This window comes from Chiloscyllium plagiosum, unplaced genomic scaffold (genome assembly GCF_037043375.1).
Source record: "Chiloscyllium plagiosum isolate Xiang-an unplaced genomic scaffold, Cpla_swu_hap1 HiC_scaffold_4, whole genome shotgun sequence".
Lineage (NCBI taxonomy): Eukaryota > Metazoa > Chordata > Chondrichthyes > Orectolobiformes > Hemiscylliidae > Chiloscyllium > Chiloscyllium plagiosum.
The window spans coordinates 113,017,237-113,037,572 of NW_028270142.1; the positions used below are offsets into that span (position 1 = coordinate 113,017,237).

The 20,336-nt window shown below is 40.5% G+C and overlaps 1 protein-coding gene across 1 annotated transcript in view; it reads left to right on the forward strand.

The window, feature by feature from the left end:
- Positions 1–20,336, forward strand: part of scap (SREBF chaperone) — a 150,957-nt gene that overhangs the window by 77,169 nt on the left and 53,452 nt on the right. Inside the window, exons 7-10 of the mRNA XM_043687917.2 lie at positions 5,058–5,230; positions 5,728–5,854; positions 7,635–7,747; positions 13,255–13,349. Coding sequence (XP_043543852.1) covers positions 5,058–5,230; positions 5,728–5,854; positions 7,635–7,747; positions 13,255–13,349 — 508 coding nt within the window. The remainder of the gene's footprint in view (positions 1–5,057; positions 5,231–5,727; positions 5,855–7,634; positions 7,748–13,254; positions 13,350–20,336) is intronic.

The following is a 20,336-nucleotide window of genomic DNA, read 5'->3' on the forward strand; positions in this document are numbered from 1 at the left end:
CCTTCCCTTCACCCCGACATCTATTCACTTTCAATATCAGACTGGCTCCTTTGCAGTAATCTCTTGTATCCTTCAAGCTCATGTCTGAGCATAATTTATATCACACTGGCCCTCTATATTTGTAGGTATTCATTATCCCATCTCTGCAGCAAGCCTATTACACTGATTACGTTACAGTCATTTTTTAAAAAACGAAGCTACTGGGGAACTGAGCAGGTCTGGAAGCATCCATGGAGAGATGAGCCAAGCTAATGTTTCAAGTCCAAAAATGAGTCACATCAGACTCAACCCCACAGATGTTGCCAGACAACCTGAGTTTTTCCATTTTGTCTTTAGATATCCAGCATCAGCAGTATTTTGCTTTTGTAGCATTGAAATCACATCAGACTCTCAGGATACAGTAAGAATTTCCATCTGTCATGATTTTTCTGTCCATATTGGTGATAATAGAACATAGAACAATACAGAGCAGAACAGGCTCTTCAGCCCTCGATGTTGCGTCGACCTGTGAACTATTCTCGGCTCATCCCCCTACACTATCCCATCATCATCCATGTGCTTATCTAAGGATTGTTTAAATCTCCCGAATGTGGCTGAGTTAACGAAATTAAGGTAGGGTGTTCCATGCCCTTACCACTCTCTGCGTAAAGAATCTGCCTCTGATGTCTTAAATCTATCACCCTCAATTTGTAGTTATGCCCCCTCGTACAAACTGACTTCATCATCCTTGGAAAAAGACTTTCATTGTCTACCCTATCTAATCCTCTGATCACCTTGTATGTTTCTATCAAATTCCCTTCTTCTTTCCAATGAGAACAGACCCAAGTGTCTTAGCCTTTCCTCATAAGACCTTCCCTCCAGACCAGGCAACATCTTAGTAAATCTTCTCTGCACCTTTTCCAAAGCTTCCACATCCTTCCCGAAATATGGCGAACAGAACTGTACACAATTTTCCAAGTGCGGCCACACCTGCGTTTTGTACAGTTGCAGCATGATACTGCGGCTCTGGAACTCAATCCCTCTACAAATGAAACCCAACACACTGTATACCTTCTTAACAGCACTCTCAACCTGGGTGGCAACTTTCAGGGATCTATGTACATGGACTCCAAGATCATCTCTGCACATCCACACTACCAAGAGTCTTTTCACTGACCCAGTACTCTGCCTTCCTGTTATTCTTCCCAAAGTTCATCACCTCACATTTAGCTGCATTTGCCACCCCTCAGCCTAATTCTGCAGTTTATCCAAGTCCCCCTGCAACCTGTAACATTCTTCCAAACCGTCCACTACTCCACCGACTTTAGTGTCATCCGCACATTTACTAATCCGTCCACCTATGCCTGCATCTAAGTCATTTATAAAAATGACAAACAGCAGTGGACCCAAAAGAGATCCTTGTGGCACCACTAGTAACCGGACCCCAGGCTGAATATTTTCGATCAATCACCACTCGCTGCCTTCTTTCAAAAAGCCAGTTTCTAATCCAAACTGCTAAATCACCCTCAATTCCATGCCTCTGCATTTTCTCCAACAGCCTACCATGTGGAACCTTAGCAAAGGCTTTACTGAAGTTCATGTATACCACATCAACTGCTCTACCCTCATCTACATGCTTGGTCACCTTCTCAAAAAATTCAATGAGGTTTGTGAGACACGCCCTGCCCTTGACGAAACCATGTTGGCTATCTGAAATCAAATTGGTGCGTGCGAGATGATTATAAATCTTAACTCTTATAATCCTTTCCTACAACAGAAGTAAGGCTCACTGGTCTATAATTACCTGGGTCATCTCTACTGCCCTTCTTGAACAAGGGCACAACATTTGCAATCCTTCAGTCCTCTGGTAATAAACCTGGAGACAATGATGACGCATATCAAAGCCAAAGGCTCTGCTATCTCTTCCCTAGATTCCCAGAGAATCCTCGGATAAATCCCATCCAGCCCAGGGGACTTGTCTACTTTCACTCCTTCTATAATTGATAACACCTGTGTGTAACTAACCTTGATCCTTTCTAGTCTAATATCTCATACCTCATTCTTCTCCTCCACAATATTCTCCTTTTCCTGAGTGAAAACCGATGAGAAATGTTCATTTAGCACCTCTCCGATCTCCACAGGGTCTGCACTCAACTTCCCACCTGTCTTTGACTGGCTCTATTCCTACCCTCGTCATCTTTTTATTCCTCACATACCTATAGAAAGCTTTAAAGAGAGAGTTAAGAAGAGCAAAGAGAGGACACGAGCAGTCTTTAGCAAATAGAATAAAGGATAACCCTAAATCCTTCCTAGCTGATCTGTAACTCTCCATCGCCTCATCTGAACCATTTTGCCTCATCAACACACAAGCCTCCTTCTTCTGCTTAAAAAGAGATGCAATTTCTGTAGTAAACCATGGTTCCCTTACCTCATCACTTCCTCCCTGCCTGACAGGGACATACCTATCAAGGACAGGCAATATCTATTCCTTAAACCAGCTCCACATTTCCATTGTCTGCATCCCCTGCATTTTGCTACCCCATTCTATGCATCCTAATTCTTGCCTAATCTCATTATAATTGCACTTGCCCCATTGAAAACTCTTGACCTGTGGGACGTACCATCGCTAAACTAAACGTAACTGAATTATGGTCGCTCTCTCCAAAGTGCTCACCTACAACAAAATCAAACACCTGGTCTGGTTCATTACCAAGCACCAGATCCAGTGTGGCTGCACTCTTGTCGGCCCTTTGACATACTGTGTCAGGAAACCCTCCTGTACACATTCAACAAAAGGTGATCCATCTGACATACTAGATTTATAGCATTTCCTGTCAATGTTGGGGAAGTTAATGTCCCCCATAATGACCACCCTGTTCCTTTCATTCCTACCCAGAATAATTTTGCCGATCCTCTCTTCCACCTCCCTGGAACTCTGCGGAGGCCTTTAAAACCCCCAAGCAGTGTGACCTCTCCTCTCCTGTTTCTAACCTCAGCCCACATTACCTCAGTAGATGAGTGCTCGTCAAAAGTTCTCTCAGCCACCGTTACACTATCCTTGATTAACAAAGCTGCACCTCCCCCTCTTTTGCCCCCTGTTCTTAATGAAAGATCTAAACCCTGGAACCTGCAACATCCATTCCTTACCTTGCTCTGTCCACATCTCCGAAAGGACTCAAAGATACGATCCGAGACATCACTGACCCTGGCACCTGGGAGGCAACACACCAACCGTGAGTCTCATTCGTTCCCAACAAAATGTTGGGAATATAAATGTTCAGAGAGAGAGAGACAAATAGTGTGGCCAATGTTTGATACCTTCCACTTTAGATCTTGTAAAGGTTATTGCAGATTCCCTGGAGCTGAACTGTGATACTGGTCTGACACTGATGGAGGTGAGATACAATTCACTACCAGTCAATCACCCACTCATAAATGCTCTCAGCTGCAGGAGTGAGTTTTGCTCCTGTGAACCTAGAGGCAGCCTTTTACCCCCAAACTGCTAGCAGTTTGAGAGTTGGAGCAGGAGCTTTTGGAGGTTCGAAGCATCAAAGATTCAGTTGCCCAGAGAATGTAATCAATTTTTTTGCCTGTTTCTAAACCTCCTTTGTCCCCATACTTATAAATTGGCATGACCAGTTTAATTGAAACAACCATTCTACTGGATTCCCACACTGATAATTTGTGGATATGACTTTGGAGTTATACTGCTATTGGTGCCTTGCTGTCAACCCAAACCATCACCAAGATGTGTGGATAATTGCAACCCAATATAGGTTAGCATTGCTGTTCAATATACTAGATGAATGGTCCAAACCAGAAGATTAATCATATCTAAGCATTGACTCTCAACTCAGTGACTTTCTGATTGAAGTGCACTAAGCCCACTCAGAGCAATAGAGGAATAAAAACACAGCACAATATGAATTATTTCTCATCTTGTCCAAATTGTATATTATGCAGTCATCCAGTCAATGCTTTGCATGTTCGATAACTGTGAACTGATCCTGCTGTTCCTTCAGAAAATGCAAGTAAAGGAAACTGATCTGCTTTAGGCAAATCCATTGTGTCATTACTGAGCACAAAATGGTCATTTTGGGACAAGTGTTTATGAGAACTTATGTGCAAACAAGACTAGTTTTTTATTTAAAAATGCCTTCAGAATACACCCATGCAGCTCCCTAAAAACATTAACAGCACTGATTGTAGTACCCTGCATTAGCCATTTTCTGTGAACTACTTGATGATTTTATTTTAAGTTGCAGAAATTTGAATGGAACTTATCACAGATTTGGTATAATTTGCTGGTGTTTTAGAAGCATCTGACCCAAGTATGTCGTGATATTAATCGAGGAAGAGATACTTTTGGTGATGTATTAAATTTCCTGACTTCCTCTGGCAGATCAAATTTCCTCCTTATGATCATTTTTAAGCCAGTGCATAACTTAAGAAATAGGAGGAGTGTGCCTTTCAGCACTTCAAGCTTCCTGAATGTTGTTTTACTTCAATTCCACATTCCCAGCTGACTCTCATGTCCCTTGATTCCTCCAGAGTCTAACAATCTATTGCTCTGTTTTGAACGTACTCAACAATTGAGCATCCACAACTTTCAAAGGTAGAGAATTTAAAATATGTACGATCTCCCTTTAAATAAAAATCTTACATTTCAGTTGTAAATGCCTGAGACTGAATCCTAGTTCAAGATTTCCAAACTGAACAAGCATCTTCAAAAACATCCTTCCTATCAAATCCTTTAAGTATTTCATGTTTCGTTTAGGTCACTTTTCATTATTTTAAATTCTGGGGATTATATCTATCAATTATTCAATCTCTTGTAGGTTATTCCCTTTGCCCCAGGAAATTGACTAGTGAACCCTTGCTGTCCGTCTATGCTAAATATGTCCTTGCTTAATTTGTAAAATGTGTTGGGACTGCAGGATATTGCACAATTCAGAATAGAAATTGACAACAGTGTGGAATAGAACTTGGCATGCAAATAATGCTATCCAAAGTTAGATATCTTTAATTCCTTGTAAGGTGATCTAAAGTACAATTTTCAATATTGTCTCTCTTTTCAGATTCCTGAACAGTCTCCGACTGAGGTTGAAGCAGCTTCATCCTAATGTGAACAGCACCCTAAGAGAAGATCAGATAGTCCATGTCCATTTTAAAGAAGAGATTGGCATTGCTGAATTGATTCCTCTGGTCACTACGTACATCATTCTTTTCGCATACATTTATTTCTCTACCAGTAAGTTGAAATGTGTAACTTATTGGAAGACTCTAGTTAGATTTTTTTTTAATCTGCAGTTCCAATCCATAATCTCTTTCACTGGAGTTATGTGGCACTTTCATCAGTATTGCTAATGGCGCCCTGAGATGTGAGCTGCCCACTTTTACATTAATGATCCCATCTTAATAAAATGTATTAAGTCTGCATTTCTGACTGTGGGTGACTGGTCATATCAATGTGCCAGTGGAACAGGGACCCAAGAATTTTGTGCACTTTGAACCCATTAGTGGAAAATTTAGAAATGTCATTGTCAAAGTGAATTAATTAGAGTATTATTGTAATGCCAGTGTAGCAACACCCACCTACAATTTTGACATCCAGATAAGAGTGCTTTGAAATTTCGTTAGAATTGGTTCCCTCACAATGCATGGGAGCAATTCTTTTCAGTATAAATGTTTTATTTAATTCATGTTTTCTATTGTATTTGTCTCACTTTATATGTTGTAACTCTACAGGGAAGATTGACATGGTGAAATCAAAATGGGGACTTGCACTTGCAGCAGTGGCAACTGTTCTGAGCTCCCTGCTTATGTCGGTTGGTTTATGTACACTTTTTGGTCTTACACCTACCTTGAATGGTGGGTAAGTGTCAATTAAGAATCTTATTATACTATTAAGGTGAACTCCTTTCACAGGGTCCTTGTGGTGTAATGTTCACACGAGGTTTCAAATTCCGCTCCAAGATGTAAAGGAAGTATGTTATAACGTACAAACAGATTTATAATTTTGTTTAAAAAGTTCTTTTTACATTGCCACTACCAAAATTACCATTTAAGCTTCACTGTGGTTAGTGGTTTTGGGTCATTCTGCTGAGGTTGTAGCAGCTGTTTGAACTTCAGAGAAAATGGTGTGAATAAAAGAGAAGACATTGTTGGTATAACTCGGGCTATGATAGGTAAGAGTGAAATCAACTAAGTGTATTCACACTGAGTTGTAAAAGGTGGATTATTTTGAGGACAGGACAATGACTGGTTTTGAAAGAAAACAGGACAGAGCGGGAGCCATTTACAGTGTCAGCCAGCATAAGGATTAGGATGTGAAATGCAGTCATTGTAAAGGACTTCAAGGGAACAGGGGGTGAGTCTCCCATAATAACTGAGTTATAAAGGAGTACTTCTACACTATTTCAATAAGTTCAGCATTTAGATCGAGTTTGTTGAACCTGCTTAAGTTTGTGAAACAGTTGCAAGAAGATGCTGTCACAACCTTTTATATGTGGGCCATGCATCTAACATATGTCACTAATGAAATAAGAATGCTGGAGAAACTCTGGATTCTGTAGCATCTATGAAGACAGAGTTGATATTTCAACTTGATGATCTCTCATTAGAATAGGGGGTACTTAGTTTTTAAGCAAAGTGGAGAAAGTTGGGTGTGTGGGGGAGGAGAGAATGGAATTTGAAGAATTAGAATTCCTACAGTGTGGAAACAGACCCTTCGGCCCAACAAGTCCAAACCACCCCTCTGAAACGTATCCCACCCAGACCCATTACCCAACATTTCCCCTGACTAATACACCTAGCCTATACATTCCTGAACACCGTGGACAATTTAGCATGACCTGCACATCTTTGGACCATGGGAGGAAACCAGAGCACCTGAAGGAACTGGGAGAATGTGCAGACTCCACACAGATGGTCACCCAAGACTGGAATCGAACCCGGATCCCTGGTGTTGAGGCAGCAGTGCTAACCACTGAGCCACAGTGCCTCCCATTATGGGAGAACAATCTCTGATAGAATGGAAGGCTGGAAATTCAATAGAGAAAGCTACAATGATACAAGAAAGCAGGATGTGATTAAAGTGTTTTATTTTGGAAAACAATTAGTATGTGATTATACTGGAGACAATCTTTACTTTGTCTTGCACTAATTCATGGATTAAAACATATGTTGCCTAATTCAGTCACACCACTGTTTTAAGAAGTGTTTCTCTAGATGTGATTAGGTGAAGTACAGTTAATTATGTCTGTATATAATTAAATATCATTGTTGTTAACTGACAGAAACAAAAGATGCCTCTGGAGGAGGTACAAGTGTGGAAAGCAAGCTCATCACCATAGTTGTCATCCAAAAACACAAGGGGCCAGGGGATTATGATCTGAAACTGATTAACTCTGTACAATGCAAAAGACAAAAAGCAAAAAGTGCCTGGTCAAAACATGGCGTGCTGTTCTTCCAAGTTGCGTTCGGCTCCATTTAAACAGTTAGGAGGCTGAGGGCAGAAAAGTCAAGAGTGGGGTGAGAATTGACTTATGGTTATGCTTTTGAACTGAACAAAAGTGTTGAGAAAACTATTGGTAAATCTGCATTTAATTTCTTAAACATAGTTTTTAATTTGCTTTTTTGTGTTCTTCTTAAAGTGAGATATTTCCTTACCTGGTTGTGGTTATTGGTCTGGAAAATGTCCTTGTTCTCACTAAGTCAGTTGTTTCAACCCCTGTTGACCTTGAAGTCAAACTGCGAATAGCACAAGGTAAGAAAAAAAACACTTATTATTCAAAGTTACGTACGCTGTGTTTTACCCCCCCCTCCTCAACTACTGCTGTCAGCTTCCCAATTCATTTTTTCCCAGGTCAGTTTTTCCAATTCAGTAATTGATAAAATGAGTGATGGATTCAAGGTTTTTGGTGGAATTGTTTCTAAGTTTTAATTCATGATTCCAACTCAAAACTCATTATGGCGTTATGAGTAAAAACAGAAAATGTGGGACCGGCAGAATTGTGACAGTGTGTAATGAGGTCATTTGGCCAATACCTGCACCAATTCTTCAAACGAATATCATTTCTTTGTATCAGTCTTGTTGTTTTTATCCCCTATAGCCTTGCACAATATTTTTATGTAACCTTTTTTCACAGGGCAGGGAGATCACATGTAAGTGTTTTTCTCACTCCGTAGAATGACTATATTAAGCAAATTTTGGAGAAATTAGTTTTATCACAGCGGTAAATATTAATTTCAAAACAAAACAACTCCAGTTTGATAAATTGATAGCCTAAATGAGCAATTAATTAAAAAATGTCGAACGTTATAGAAAATTAATAGACTTTGCCTTTTTTTTGTTAAGCAGACCAATGAATGGCATAAAAACCAAGGCCAAGCTAAATGAGTTGGTTTTAACTGGCACTGGCTTTTATCCATCTCTGCTGGGGCATGCTCAGAGCAATCCTTGGCAGAATTCACACAACCTTAGGGTCTATGATGTGTTGCCTTTCAGCTAAGTTTTTTCTCATCTCCCAAAATCTTTGACAAGGTCCCACATGGGAGACTGATTAAAAAAGGAAAAAGCACTTGGGATATGGGAGTAACTTGTCAAGATGAATCAAAAATTGGCTTTGTCACCGGAGACAGAAGATGGTGCTAGAGGGCTGTGGGATTGGGTTCCAGTGTCGAATAGCATACCACAGGGATCAATGTTGGATTCCTCATTATTTACTGATAGGATTTTTTGGTGGGGGGAGGAGGAGAAGAGTGGCCATTTATCTACCTCAGTTTCACCCACCAACTCACTTAAATGCATCCAGAGAGTTTGGTAATTAATGCTGCTGAGGAGCTGTATGGGTCAGCTGTTGAGGTGCCAACATGGTCTTCCTCCCTCCTTCCTGGTCTAATACTCCATCTATCCCAGGGTGTGTTGTTGTTGCAACCACTGCTCTTCATGACCCTGTGTCTCAACTGTCCCAGCAGTCCAGCTATTATTTGTCTACTCCCCAAGCCAGAGTTTCCTAGCAAGACTCTCAGGCCCCTCAGATTTATTGCAATGGTTCCAGGCCTGGGATTGGATGAAAGCACTCACATTGTGCTGCTTTTCCAATCAAAGACTGTTTTTTTTATCCCACTTTTGCTGCTGACAGGCTCACTAGTAACAGAACATTGGAGAGAGTCCACTTCACATTGGAGGAGCAGTTCCTTGCAAATCTTCAGTTACACTTAACTGTATTTTCAAGGACTTGATGTACCACATTGAATTAATTATATCTATAACCATTAACCACCCGACTCACCAGATACTAAATCTTCAATTTTCGTGGATGTCTTTTAATTGCGATTTTGCATCATGAAAAGGCAGGGAAGCATGGCAGATGGATTATGATGGATGTTGAACCCTAAAACTAAAATGTATTGGCTTTTTGTAACAGAAAAGGCATGTTTTTGTTGGGTTGTTAAGTATAAACTGAAACCGGATTGTAAACTAAAATGTCACAATGTGTTAATTCCAGTTTTTTTTATATTATTGAGTAATTTGGTTTGCTGTAATTAGTCCCCTGCTGGTATTTTGTTTTCTAAATCTGTTCTCAGTTTTGACATTGGCTCATCAATTATAACCTTTAGTTCACCATTGTAGTAAATGAAGTTATTTCAGTGGCATTTATTTGTACCTGTAAATGACATAATGCTGAAATAATGCCAAATCTGACCCTTGTGACAGACATAAAATTCTGTAGTTAAAAAGATTCTGATGGTTTGATTCAATATTATTGAGTGACTGGTTCAGTTGACAAACTGGTGTATATGTACATTTTTAGGTCAACTACAGAGATCTAAGCAAACCTTCAACGAAAGGATCATATTAAAGGTCTACAGTTCTGCCACATCTAGTCATGAATGGAAGTGGGCAATTAAGCAACTAACTGGAGGAGAAGGCAGCATAATTATACCCCTAGTCAGTAATGGGGGAGTCCAGTATGTCTAGGCAAAAAGTCAAGGCTGAAGCATTTGCAACCATCTTCGTCGAGAAGTACCAAGTGAAAGTGCATCTCTGTCTCCTCTTGAAGTCCCTAGCATCACAGATTCCAGCCAAATTATATTCACTCCAGGTGACAGTACGAACAGCTAATATTGCTAGAAATGGCAAATCTCAAGCCCTGACAACATCCAAGCAGTGGTACTGAAAACTTGTGTTTCAAACGGGCTATACACGATGCCAAGCAGTCCTAGTCTAGTTTCAAGGTTGGCATTAATGTGGAAAATTCCTCAGCTCTGTTCTCCCGACAGAATGCAGGACAAATAAAAAACAGCTAATTACTGCCCCGTTAATCTACTCTTGATCATTTTCAAATAGCTCTCTGATGCCACTTAAATAGTAATCACTTGCTCACTGATGCCCAGCCTGGGTTCCATTGGCCTCTCCACTTATAATCTCATTAGAGCTTTGGTACAAACTTTGACTCAATCAAATTTTGTTGTAATAAAGGTTATCTTGGAACTCCCTTCTAAATGCTATGGGTATTTCCTACATTATGTAGAATACAATATTTGGAGATGCCGGTGTTGGACTGGGGTGTAACAAAGTTAAAAATCACAACACCAGGTTATAGTCCAACAGGTTTAATTGGAAGCCCACTAGCTTTCGGAGCGATGCTCCTTCATCAGGTGATTGTGGAGGGCTCGATCGTAACACAGAATTTATAGCAAAAAGTTGCAGTGTGATGTAACTGAAATTATACATTGAAATCAATTTTTCAGTGTATAATTTCAGTTACATCATACTGCAAATTTTTGCTATAAATTCTGTGTTACGATTGAGCCTTCCACAATCACCTGATGAAGGAGCGTCGCTCTGAAAGCTGGTGTGCTTCCAATTAAACCTGTTGGACTATAACCTGGTGTTGTGTGATTTTTAACTAGGATACAATAGTTAGTGAAGGTGGCTCACCATCACCACCTTGAGGGCAATGAGTGAAGGGCAGCAAATGCTGGGTTGGCCAGCAATGTGCACTTTGCAGCGTAGAAGCAAGAAGGCAAGTTATTCAATTTCATTACTATATTGTACCCTCTTCAAGACATCTCTTGTATTACCAATAAATGGATTCCAAGCTTGTCATAAATATTGACAAAGCAATGAATTGATATTGGGGTTACAAAGATCTCTTGTTCAAATAACAGCTTATAAAACCTAAATTCACGTAAGTGGTTTGTTTTTAATCTGATCATGTTTTCACTTTAGGTTGTTTTGTGATTTGGGTGATCACAGGAGAAGTCATGATGAGACTTAGATAACAAACATCCAGATGCACTCTGGAACATATGAAATAAGAGTGGAAGTGGGACAATCATCCCTTGAACGTGCTTCATCATTCAAAAAGATCATGCTAATATATTTGTGTTTTGAATTTCATATTCCCAACTACCCCCAATGACTTTTGATTCCCTTGCCCACAAAGTTAATCAGTGCAATAAAAATATTCAGTGACCCCACTTCCATTTGTGTTCTGAGGCTGAAGATTCAAAAGTTGCACAAATCTCAGAGAAAGAAGTTATTGCTATCTCTATCTTAAAAGGGCAACCCCTGATTTCAAAATATTGCTCCGTAGCTCTAGCCTGACCGACTAGAGGAAACATCTTTTCCACACCTACCATCTCAAGGCCTTTCAAGATCTTGTACACTTCAATCAAGTCACGTTTACTGTTTTAAACTCCAGCAGAAAAAAGTCTAGCCTGTCCAACTTACCCTCATAAGGCAACCCACTTTTTCAGATGTCAATGTCGTAAACCTTCTCTGATCCATTTGCAATACATTAACATTCTTACTTGAATAAAGAGACCAAACCTGTTCAAGAAGTCATGATTTTTCTCATCTATGAAACACAGCCCCCTCCTTTTATGTTCAATTCCTCTCATAATAAAGAATAGCCATCTCATTAGCCTGCTTTAGGTGCTGTACATGTTCTATAACCCAAGGATTAAAGTACCAAGAGACCTCTGAACCTTGGAGTTTGGCTGTCTTTTTGTTAAATTTATACTCTTTCTTTAATTCTTGTCAAAGTGAACAAGTTCACGCTTTCCAAAATTATATTCCCACTGCCAGATTTTTGCCTATTCATTCAACCCATCCATATCCGTGTGCAATCCTTGTCATCTTGACAATATACTTGACTACCTATCTTAGCACCAACACCTTCACTTCCCTAATCTTAAGTCATTGCTGTAAACTGTAAAACATTGAGGCACCAGGATTCCACCTATCACATCCAACCAATCAGACAAAGACCAATTTATGCATTTAAGGATTAAAGCAAAACAGTTGAAGTTCTTTGCCTACTCAGGATTGGCAAATGTCTCATAATTTTAGTGAATGTTGGGGTACTGATTTGTTTTTAGGTTAATTGGTCTCAGCAGATCCATTTGTCGATGTGTGTGTTTTGGCTAAGCTGGTGGTGTTGTCATTTCCTGTTTGCCCTTGAGAAAATGATTAACTGCTTTCTGCAGTCCTTGGGATGTACATACACCCACAGTGCTTTTTGAAAGGTAATTCCATGGTTTGATCCAGTGTCAGTAAAGCAGTGGCAGTACAGTTCAAGTTCAGGATGATGTGTGGCTTGATAGGCGATTCTTGTCATCTTGGAAAGTTGGCATTGGTTTATCTTCATAAATCACGTTTTTAAACTGAAAGGTTTGCTTTTTAAAATGGGAAATATTATCACCAAACCACAATGTGGATTTTGAGTGAAATCAAAAGTGGTGATGAGATGGTGACAACTGATTGCTTTCCCTGAAATGCATTTTTATATCATCGTTTCTTTTCTCTTGACATTATAATTATTTGCATGCTCGTTAGACTACTGGTTGAAACAACATTTTACCATTAAACAAAAGAAACCAACTAAAGAACTGCAGCTGCTGGAATTAGACACAAAAACAAATTGCTGGAAAAACTCAGCAGGTCTGGTAGCTCTGTGGAGAGAAAGCAGAGTCAGTGCTTCAGAGCTCTGTTCTGAATGAGGGTCACTGGATCCAAAATGTCGACTCTGCTTTCTCTCCACAGAAGCTGCCAGACCAGCTGTGTTTTTCCAGTAATTTTTCCTTGTTTCAACATTTTAGCCGATAATTGGGACACATTTTCATCCCATGTGACTTGAGTTAAATAATAGGGCAAAACATAAAGCATCAGGTTTATGAATATAAATGTTAACTGATGTAAAATACTTGAGAGTTGCTATGTCTTTAACGTTTCAGTAATATACCTGTAACATGTTTCTCTAGGTTTAAGCAATGAAAGCTGGTCTATTATGAAGAATGTGGCTACTGAACTTGTTATCATACTGATTGGTTACTTTACCCTGGTTCCAGCTATTCAGGTATTTCTTGTAATTTGTCCTCCTAGTTAGGAGGAACTGTTTTGATATAGAATAAAAGTGCTTGAAATTTTAGGATTGGAAAGGAATTTTCATTTAAACATTAACCTTGCCTCATTAATAGTGCTTTGAATGTTATATTCAGCTTTCTGCTTGGACCATTCTTTTTGGATTAGATTAGATTAAATTACTTAGTGTGCAAACAGGCCCTTCGGCCCAACAAGTCCACACCGACCCGCCGAAGCGCAACCCACCCATACCCCTACATTTACCCCTTTAACCTAACACTACGGGCAATTTAGCATGGCCAATTCACCTGACCTGCACATCTTTGGACTGTGGGAGGAAACCGGAGCACCCGGAGGAAACCCACGCAGTCACGGGGAGAATGTGCAAACTCCACACAGTCAGTCGCCTGAGGCGGGAATGGAACCTGGGTCTCTGGCGCTGAGGCTGCAGTGCTAACCACAGTGCCAGAGACCCGGGTTCAATTCCCGCCTCAGGCGACTGTGTGGAGTTTGCACATTCTCCCCGTGACTGCGTGGGTTTCCTCCGGGTGCTCTGGTTTCCTCCCACAATCCAAAAATGTGTAGGTTAGGTGAATTGGCCATGCTAAATTGCCTGTAGTGTTCGGTGAAGGGGTAAATATAAGAGAATGGGTCTGGGTGGGTTACGCTTCGGCGGGTCAGTGTGGACTTGTTGGGCCGAAGGGCCTGTTTCCACACTGTAGGTAATCCTAATCTAATTCTTCTGTTGAAGTTGTAAATTTTACAATTATGACTAGAACACAGACACAAAGATGTGTATTGTGTCAGATCTAAATTTCGTGCTGTGTGGCTCTAATTTTACTTTTCAGGTGTTATGTGGTATAACACATTAAGTATCCTTGAATTTAAAACTAAACAAATTTCTTTTTAAAATCTACTGTGTTGCGTTATGTTTACTGATGATACCTCACTGCGGATGATTGTGCATTTATTGTGTAGAGAATTTGTGCATTATAGATCATAGAGAGTCATAGAATTGGCCATCAAGTCTAACACACCCCCCAAAATCACTAAATCACTCTAATGTAATTAGATAGTAGCATTGCAAAATTATATTTTAACATTTGTCAAGTACAAGGATAGAAAAGCAGAAATTATGGATTAATAATTTATAAATCATACCTCCAAACAATCAAGAAGCTGTAAAGAAGATAAACTGCATTGATATAACGCACATGTTACAAACTCAGGATTTATTGAAGTTCTTTTCAAGGGTAATCTGCTTTTAAATCAGGAAGTCAGTTTGCAAACAGTGAGGTCCCACAAATATGAGATAATTGACCAAATAGTTTGTTTTCCAATGTGAGATAATTTGGCTAAATCCCTTTTTTTTTAAGATAGTGCTGAGATCCTTTTATGTTTATTTGAAAATTTGTTGAGATAGTGCTTTAACAAAAAAAGGCTTCTTCTCTGTTGTGGTTTCAATCATTTGTCAGTTTATATTATGTAATTAAGTCTCTGGAATGGGATCAGTGTATGTACTGTGCATAGATTTCTAATAACATTTGATAGGCTTTTTATGGAAAATAAATGCTCATGGCATAGAAGTAGGATATTGGCATGAAAGAATATTGGCTGCCTAACAGGATGCAGAGATTAGACATAAAAGGGTCCTTTTTAGATTGACAAGATGTGATGACTGATATGCTGCAGTGATCAGTCCTGGTACCTCAATTGTTTATAACTTGTACAAGTTAGGCGGCATGGTGGCTCAGTGGTTGGCACTGCTGCCTCACAACACCAGGGTCCCAGGTTCGATTCCAGCTTTGGCTGACTGTGTGGACTTTGCACATTCTCCTCGTGTCTGTGAGAGTTTCCTCCGGGTGCTCCGGTTTCCCCCCTCAGTCCAAAGATGTGCAGGGCAGGTGAATTGGCCATGCTAAATTGCCCATAGTCTTAGCTGCATTAGTCAGAGGGAATGGGTCTGGGTGGGTTACTCTTTGAAGGGTCGGTGTGGACATGTTGGCCTGAAGGGCCTGTTTCCACACTGTAGGGAATCTAATCTTTCTTAAGATGAAGTTACACAAGGTATGGTTGTGAAATTTTAGGACTACACAAAGATAATTAGGAAGAGGATGTAAGGAGTCCACAAAAGGATACAGGTACTGTAGTGATTGTAACAAGGTCAGTCAGGTGTACTTCATAGAAAATGAGTTTCCTGATTGGACCAGATTAGTAGCCTCAATCAGGGAACTCAGGCTGACCGATAAGATCAGTAACGTCAGCTGTCCTGACTCTCTGAGGGAGCTGGATCAGTGTCATAGATTCTCCACTTATAAATAAAGAGTGTCTTGGTAACGGGATACTGGCCTCTTTGGAGTTATTTCAGCTAGGTTGAGTGAGTGGTCAGAGAGCTATCAATGGAGTATAATGTGGAAAAATGTTAACTTGTCCATTTTTTCAGGAAGAATCTACATGGTAAGAGATTGTAGATCTCTAAGGTTCAGTGGGATCTGGATGTTCTTGTGTATGAGTTGTATAAGGTTAGTATGCAAGTTCAGCAAGTAATTAGGAAACTAAAGAGGCAAATGGGGAATATTCCATCATGCTCCTGACTTGTTACCTATAGCTAGCAGTCAGGCTTTGGAGAGTTAATAGGTTAATTAGTTGCTGTAGGATTTCTAGTTTCTGACCAGCTCTTAGAGTCAAAGCATTTACGTGGCTAGTCCAGTTCAGTTTTTGGTTAATGGTAAGCCACAGAACAATTTTAGTGGGATAATATCATTGAATGTCAAGGGACAATTGTTAGATTCTATCTCCTTGAAGATGGTGATTGCCTGACAATTGTGTGGCACAGATGTTAATTGCCACTTATCAGCACAAACCTGGATATTACCCCAGTCGTGCTGCATTCTGAAATAGACTGCATTGGTGTCTAGGTGATAGTGGAACCTCATATCTTTTTCATCTATTCAACTGAATTTGATACCACAGTAGGGAATTCACAGATTTATTAGGGGTCAGGAAATACTTCTCCCCTGCTTTCCTTTGTTTTTCCTCAGAAATATGAGCGTTTACTCAGCACTCTTCTCTGAAAAGTTCAGCTATGAAAACTTCCACAAAGCAACTATACAAAAATCAAACAAACTGTTAGTGTTTGCCGACTTACATTCTGAAAAGTCATAAGTATTTCTTAACAATAGTAATTGCTTTCAGCCTTTCTTTCTTGATAGTCAACAGTGTGACTTTGCACTACTTAGTGCATAGTCATACTGTTCAGTGTTAGCTGTAGTTCAGCTAGTACCACTCTCTTCTCTGAATCAGAGTTATGCTTCAGGTCCCAGTGATCATTATTGTTTTTAAATTCCTTTCTCTTCTCGCATTTTTCTACTATTCTTGAGGTGTTTTTATGTTTTACTGTGAATGCAGATGCACAATGCTTGTTGCAAGTCTGTACCTGGTCACAAATACTTGGTTTCCTCTTATTAATTCCCAGTCAAATCCTCTCAGGGATCATAAGACTGTTCAATATAGCAGCAGAATTAGGCCATTCAGTCCATCGAGTCTGTTCTGCCATTCTCATTGTTTCTCAACTCCATTCTCCTGCCATCTCTCTTTTACCTTTGATGCTCTTACAAATCAAGAATCTATGTATCTCTGTCTTAAATACACTGAATGACTTGGTCTCCACAATCCTCAGTGGCAATGACTCTTCACAGGTTTATTACCTTCTGACTGAAGAAATTCCTCCTCATCTCAGTTCTAAAGGCTTGTACCCACATCTTTCTAATCTCCATCAAATACAGTCTCAGCATCCTCAGCTGTTCTTTATATGACAAGCTCTTTGTACCATTTTGTAAACTTTCTCTGAACCCTCTCCAAGGCTAGTGCATCCTTCCTTCGCCAAAATGGCTCACGGTGTTCCAAATGCAGTCTTATCAGAGTCTAATGCAGGCTCATCCCTGCTGTTTTATTCTAGCCCTGATCAGTAGATTAGATTACTTACAGTGTGGAAACGGGCCCTTCGGCCCAACAAGTCCACACCGACCCACCGAAGCGCAACCCACCCAGACCCCTACATTTACCCCTTCACCTAACACTATGGGCAATTTAGCGTAGCGTAACCTGCACATTTTTGGACTGTGGGAGGAAACCGGAGCACCCAGAGGAAATGTGCAAACTCCACACGCTCAGTTGCCTGAGGTGGAAATTGAACCCCGGTCTTTGGCGCTGTGAGGCAGCAGTGCTAACCACTGTGCCACCGTGCCGCCTTCCCAAAATAAATGCTTTCATTGTATTTATCTTCCTAACTGCCAATTGAACCTTTATGTTAACCTTAAGAAAATCCTGAACAAGGACTCCTAACTCGCTCTGTGCTTCAGATTTCTGAAGCATTTTCACATTAAGAAAATAGTTTACATCTCTCTTTCCTACCAAAGTGCATAACCTTACATTGTATTACTGCCGTCACTTCTTTGCACGCTGTCTTAGCCTGTCAACATGCTTTTCTGTAGCCTCCTTCATCCTTAACACTGTCCACCCCTCCACCTATCTTTGTGATATTTGCAAACTTAGGAACTGAGGGCATTGTTGCTTTGTCCAGGTTGTTAATATATGATGTGAATAGTCGTGACCCCAGCACTAGCACCTGTGGAACTCCATGAGTTACTGGCCGCCATCCTAACCCCTATGTTCCCACACTCTACCTTCTGCTAGTCAGTTGATCCTCTATCCATGGCAGTACCTTGGACAGTACCTAATACCATGGGCTCTTAACTTATTTAGCAGCCTCCTGTGCGACATCTTGTCAGAGACCTTCTGTAAATCCAAATGGATCATGCCCACTGACTCGCCTTTGTCTAATTTACCCATTACCTCTTCAAAGAATTCTAAGATCTGTCAGCCATGGCCAAACCTTGATGAAGCCCTGCTGACTCAGTTCTGTCTTTGCACGTTCTTCCAAGTATTCTGCAAACTCATCCTTAAAAATGGACTCTGAAATCCTATCAATGACTGAGGTTTGGCGAACTGGCCTACAATTTTCAGCAATTTGTCTACATCCCTTTTTAAACAGGAAATGTTACATTAGTCTTTTTTAAGTGCTCTGGGACCCTTCCAGACTCCAGTGATTCCTGAACAATCACCACACATGCCTCAACAATCTCCCATCTAATCCCTTCTGGCCCTGGGGTGTAGTCCATCTACTATGGCTGATTTTCCACCTTCAGACCTTCCAGCGTCCCCCACCACCACCACCATAATGGCCATGACAATCATCTGTCCCCTTACTCTCTTCAGGTTCTGATAAGCTGATCTTCCACCATGAATACTCCACTATTTCTTTGTCTCGTTACTTTTTCCCCAGCTTTGTTTTCCAGCAGTTTAATGTCAACTCTTGGCTGTGTTACCTTTTATATGTCCAAACGCTCTTGCAATCTTCTTGTACGTTACTAACTAGCTTACTCTCGTATTTCATCATCTCTGCTCACCCACACCCCTGGTTGCTTTTTTAGTTGTCATCTGCCAGTTGTCAAAGGCTTCCCAGTTCTCTAATTTCCCACTAATCTTCATTGCACTGTATGCTTTTTTGCTGAGCTGAACTTAACTTACCTTGTCAGCCACGGTTGCCTTGTCCTTAGTAGTTCCTTCTTCCTTGAGATTAATTTCTGCTTGCCTCCTGAATTACCCTAGAAACTCCTGCCATTGCTGATGCATTGCCTTCCCTGGTAGGTTCTCCTTCCAATCAACTCTAGCCAGCTCCTCCCTCCAGTCTTGTGGTTACCTTTTAATCAGTTATAATACCTTGCACCTGATTCCAGCTTCTCCTTCTCAAACTGCAGTGTTAATTCTATCACGTTATGGCCACTGCCCTCTATGGGTTCTTTCACCTTAAGCTCCTGAATTAAGTCTCCCTCATAACATAGCACCAAATCCAGAATTGCCTGTTCCCTAGTGAGCTGTATCATAAGCTGCTACAAAAAGCCATCTCGTAGACATTTCACAAGTTTATTTTCTTTGGAATCGGCTACCAATCTGATTTTTTCCAGTCAAGCTACATATTCAAGTCCCAGAGATTATTGTAACAGTGCCATCTTGCATGACCTCTTTCTCCTGATTGATTTCCTTTCCCATATCCTGACTACTCTGAGGAAGCCTGTACATAAATCCCATTGGAGACTTTTTTTTCCCTCTGCAGGTCCTCAACTCTACCCTCTGAGTCTGTGTCTTCTGACCCTATATCACTTCTTGCAATCTGTGCTGAATTTCATATCATAGTAACAATGCAACTCCACACCCTCTGCCCATGTATCTCTTCTTTCAGTAGGATACATGTCCTTGGTTGCCAGCCTGATTCCCTTGCAGCCGCATCTTCATGATGCCCACAACATTATACCTGCAGCTTTTAATCTGTGGTACAAGCTCGTTTACCTTGTTACATTTACTGCGTGCAATTTTAAGTGCTTCACTCTCAGTCCTGAATTGATGTGCCCCGCCCCCTTTATTGTTGTCCCCTTTATGCTATTCCTGAAGTTAGGTTACTGACCCATTCCATACTTTTCAGGAAACTTTAATAACCTCTCCTGAACCTATCTCTCCTTCCTCCCTCCACTCCACCCCCACAACCTTTATTTTTTCCATAATTTCCCATGCAAGTGAACCCCTGCCTCCCACTTATTTGTTTGAAACCCTATTGACAGACCTGGATGTGTAATTTGCCATGACTCTGGCACCAGCAGGTTCAGGTGGAACATGTCCTATAAGAACAGTTCTTTCCTTCTCCAGTACTGATGCCAATGTTCCATGAATTTTAACTTGCTTCTCTCAAATGTTTGAGCCTTGTGTTCAGCTCTTTAATATTGTTGACAGTGTGCCAATTAACACATGGGTCTGGTAATTATCTGGCGATATAATTTCTTTTTGGTCCTGCTTTTCAATTTAGCTCTCACTGCGCATATTCCCTCAGCAGAACCTCTTTCCTCTTTCTCCCTATATTTTTGGTGCC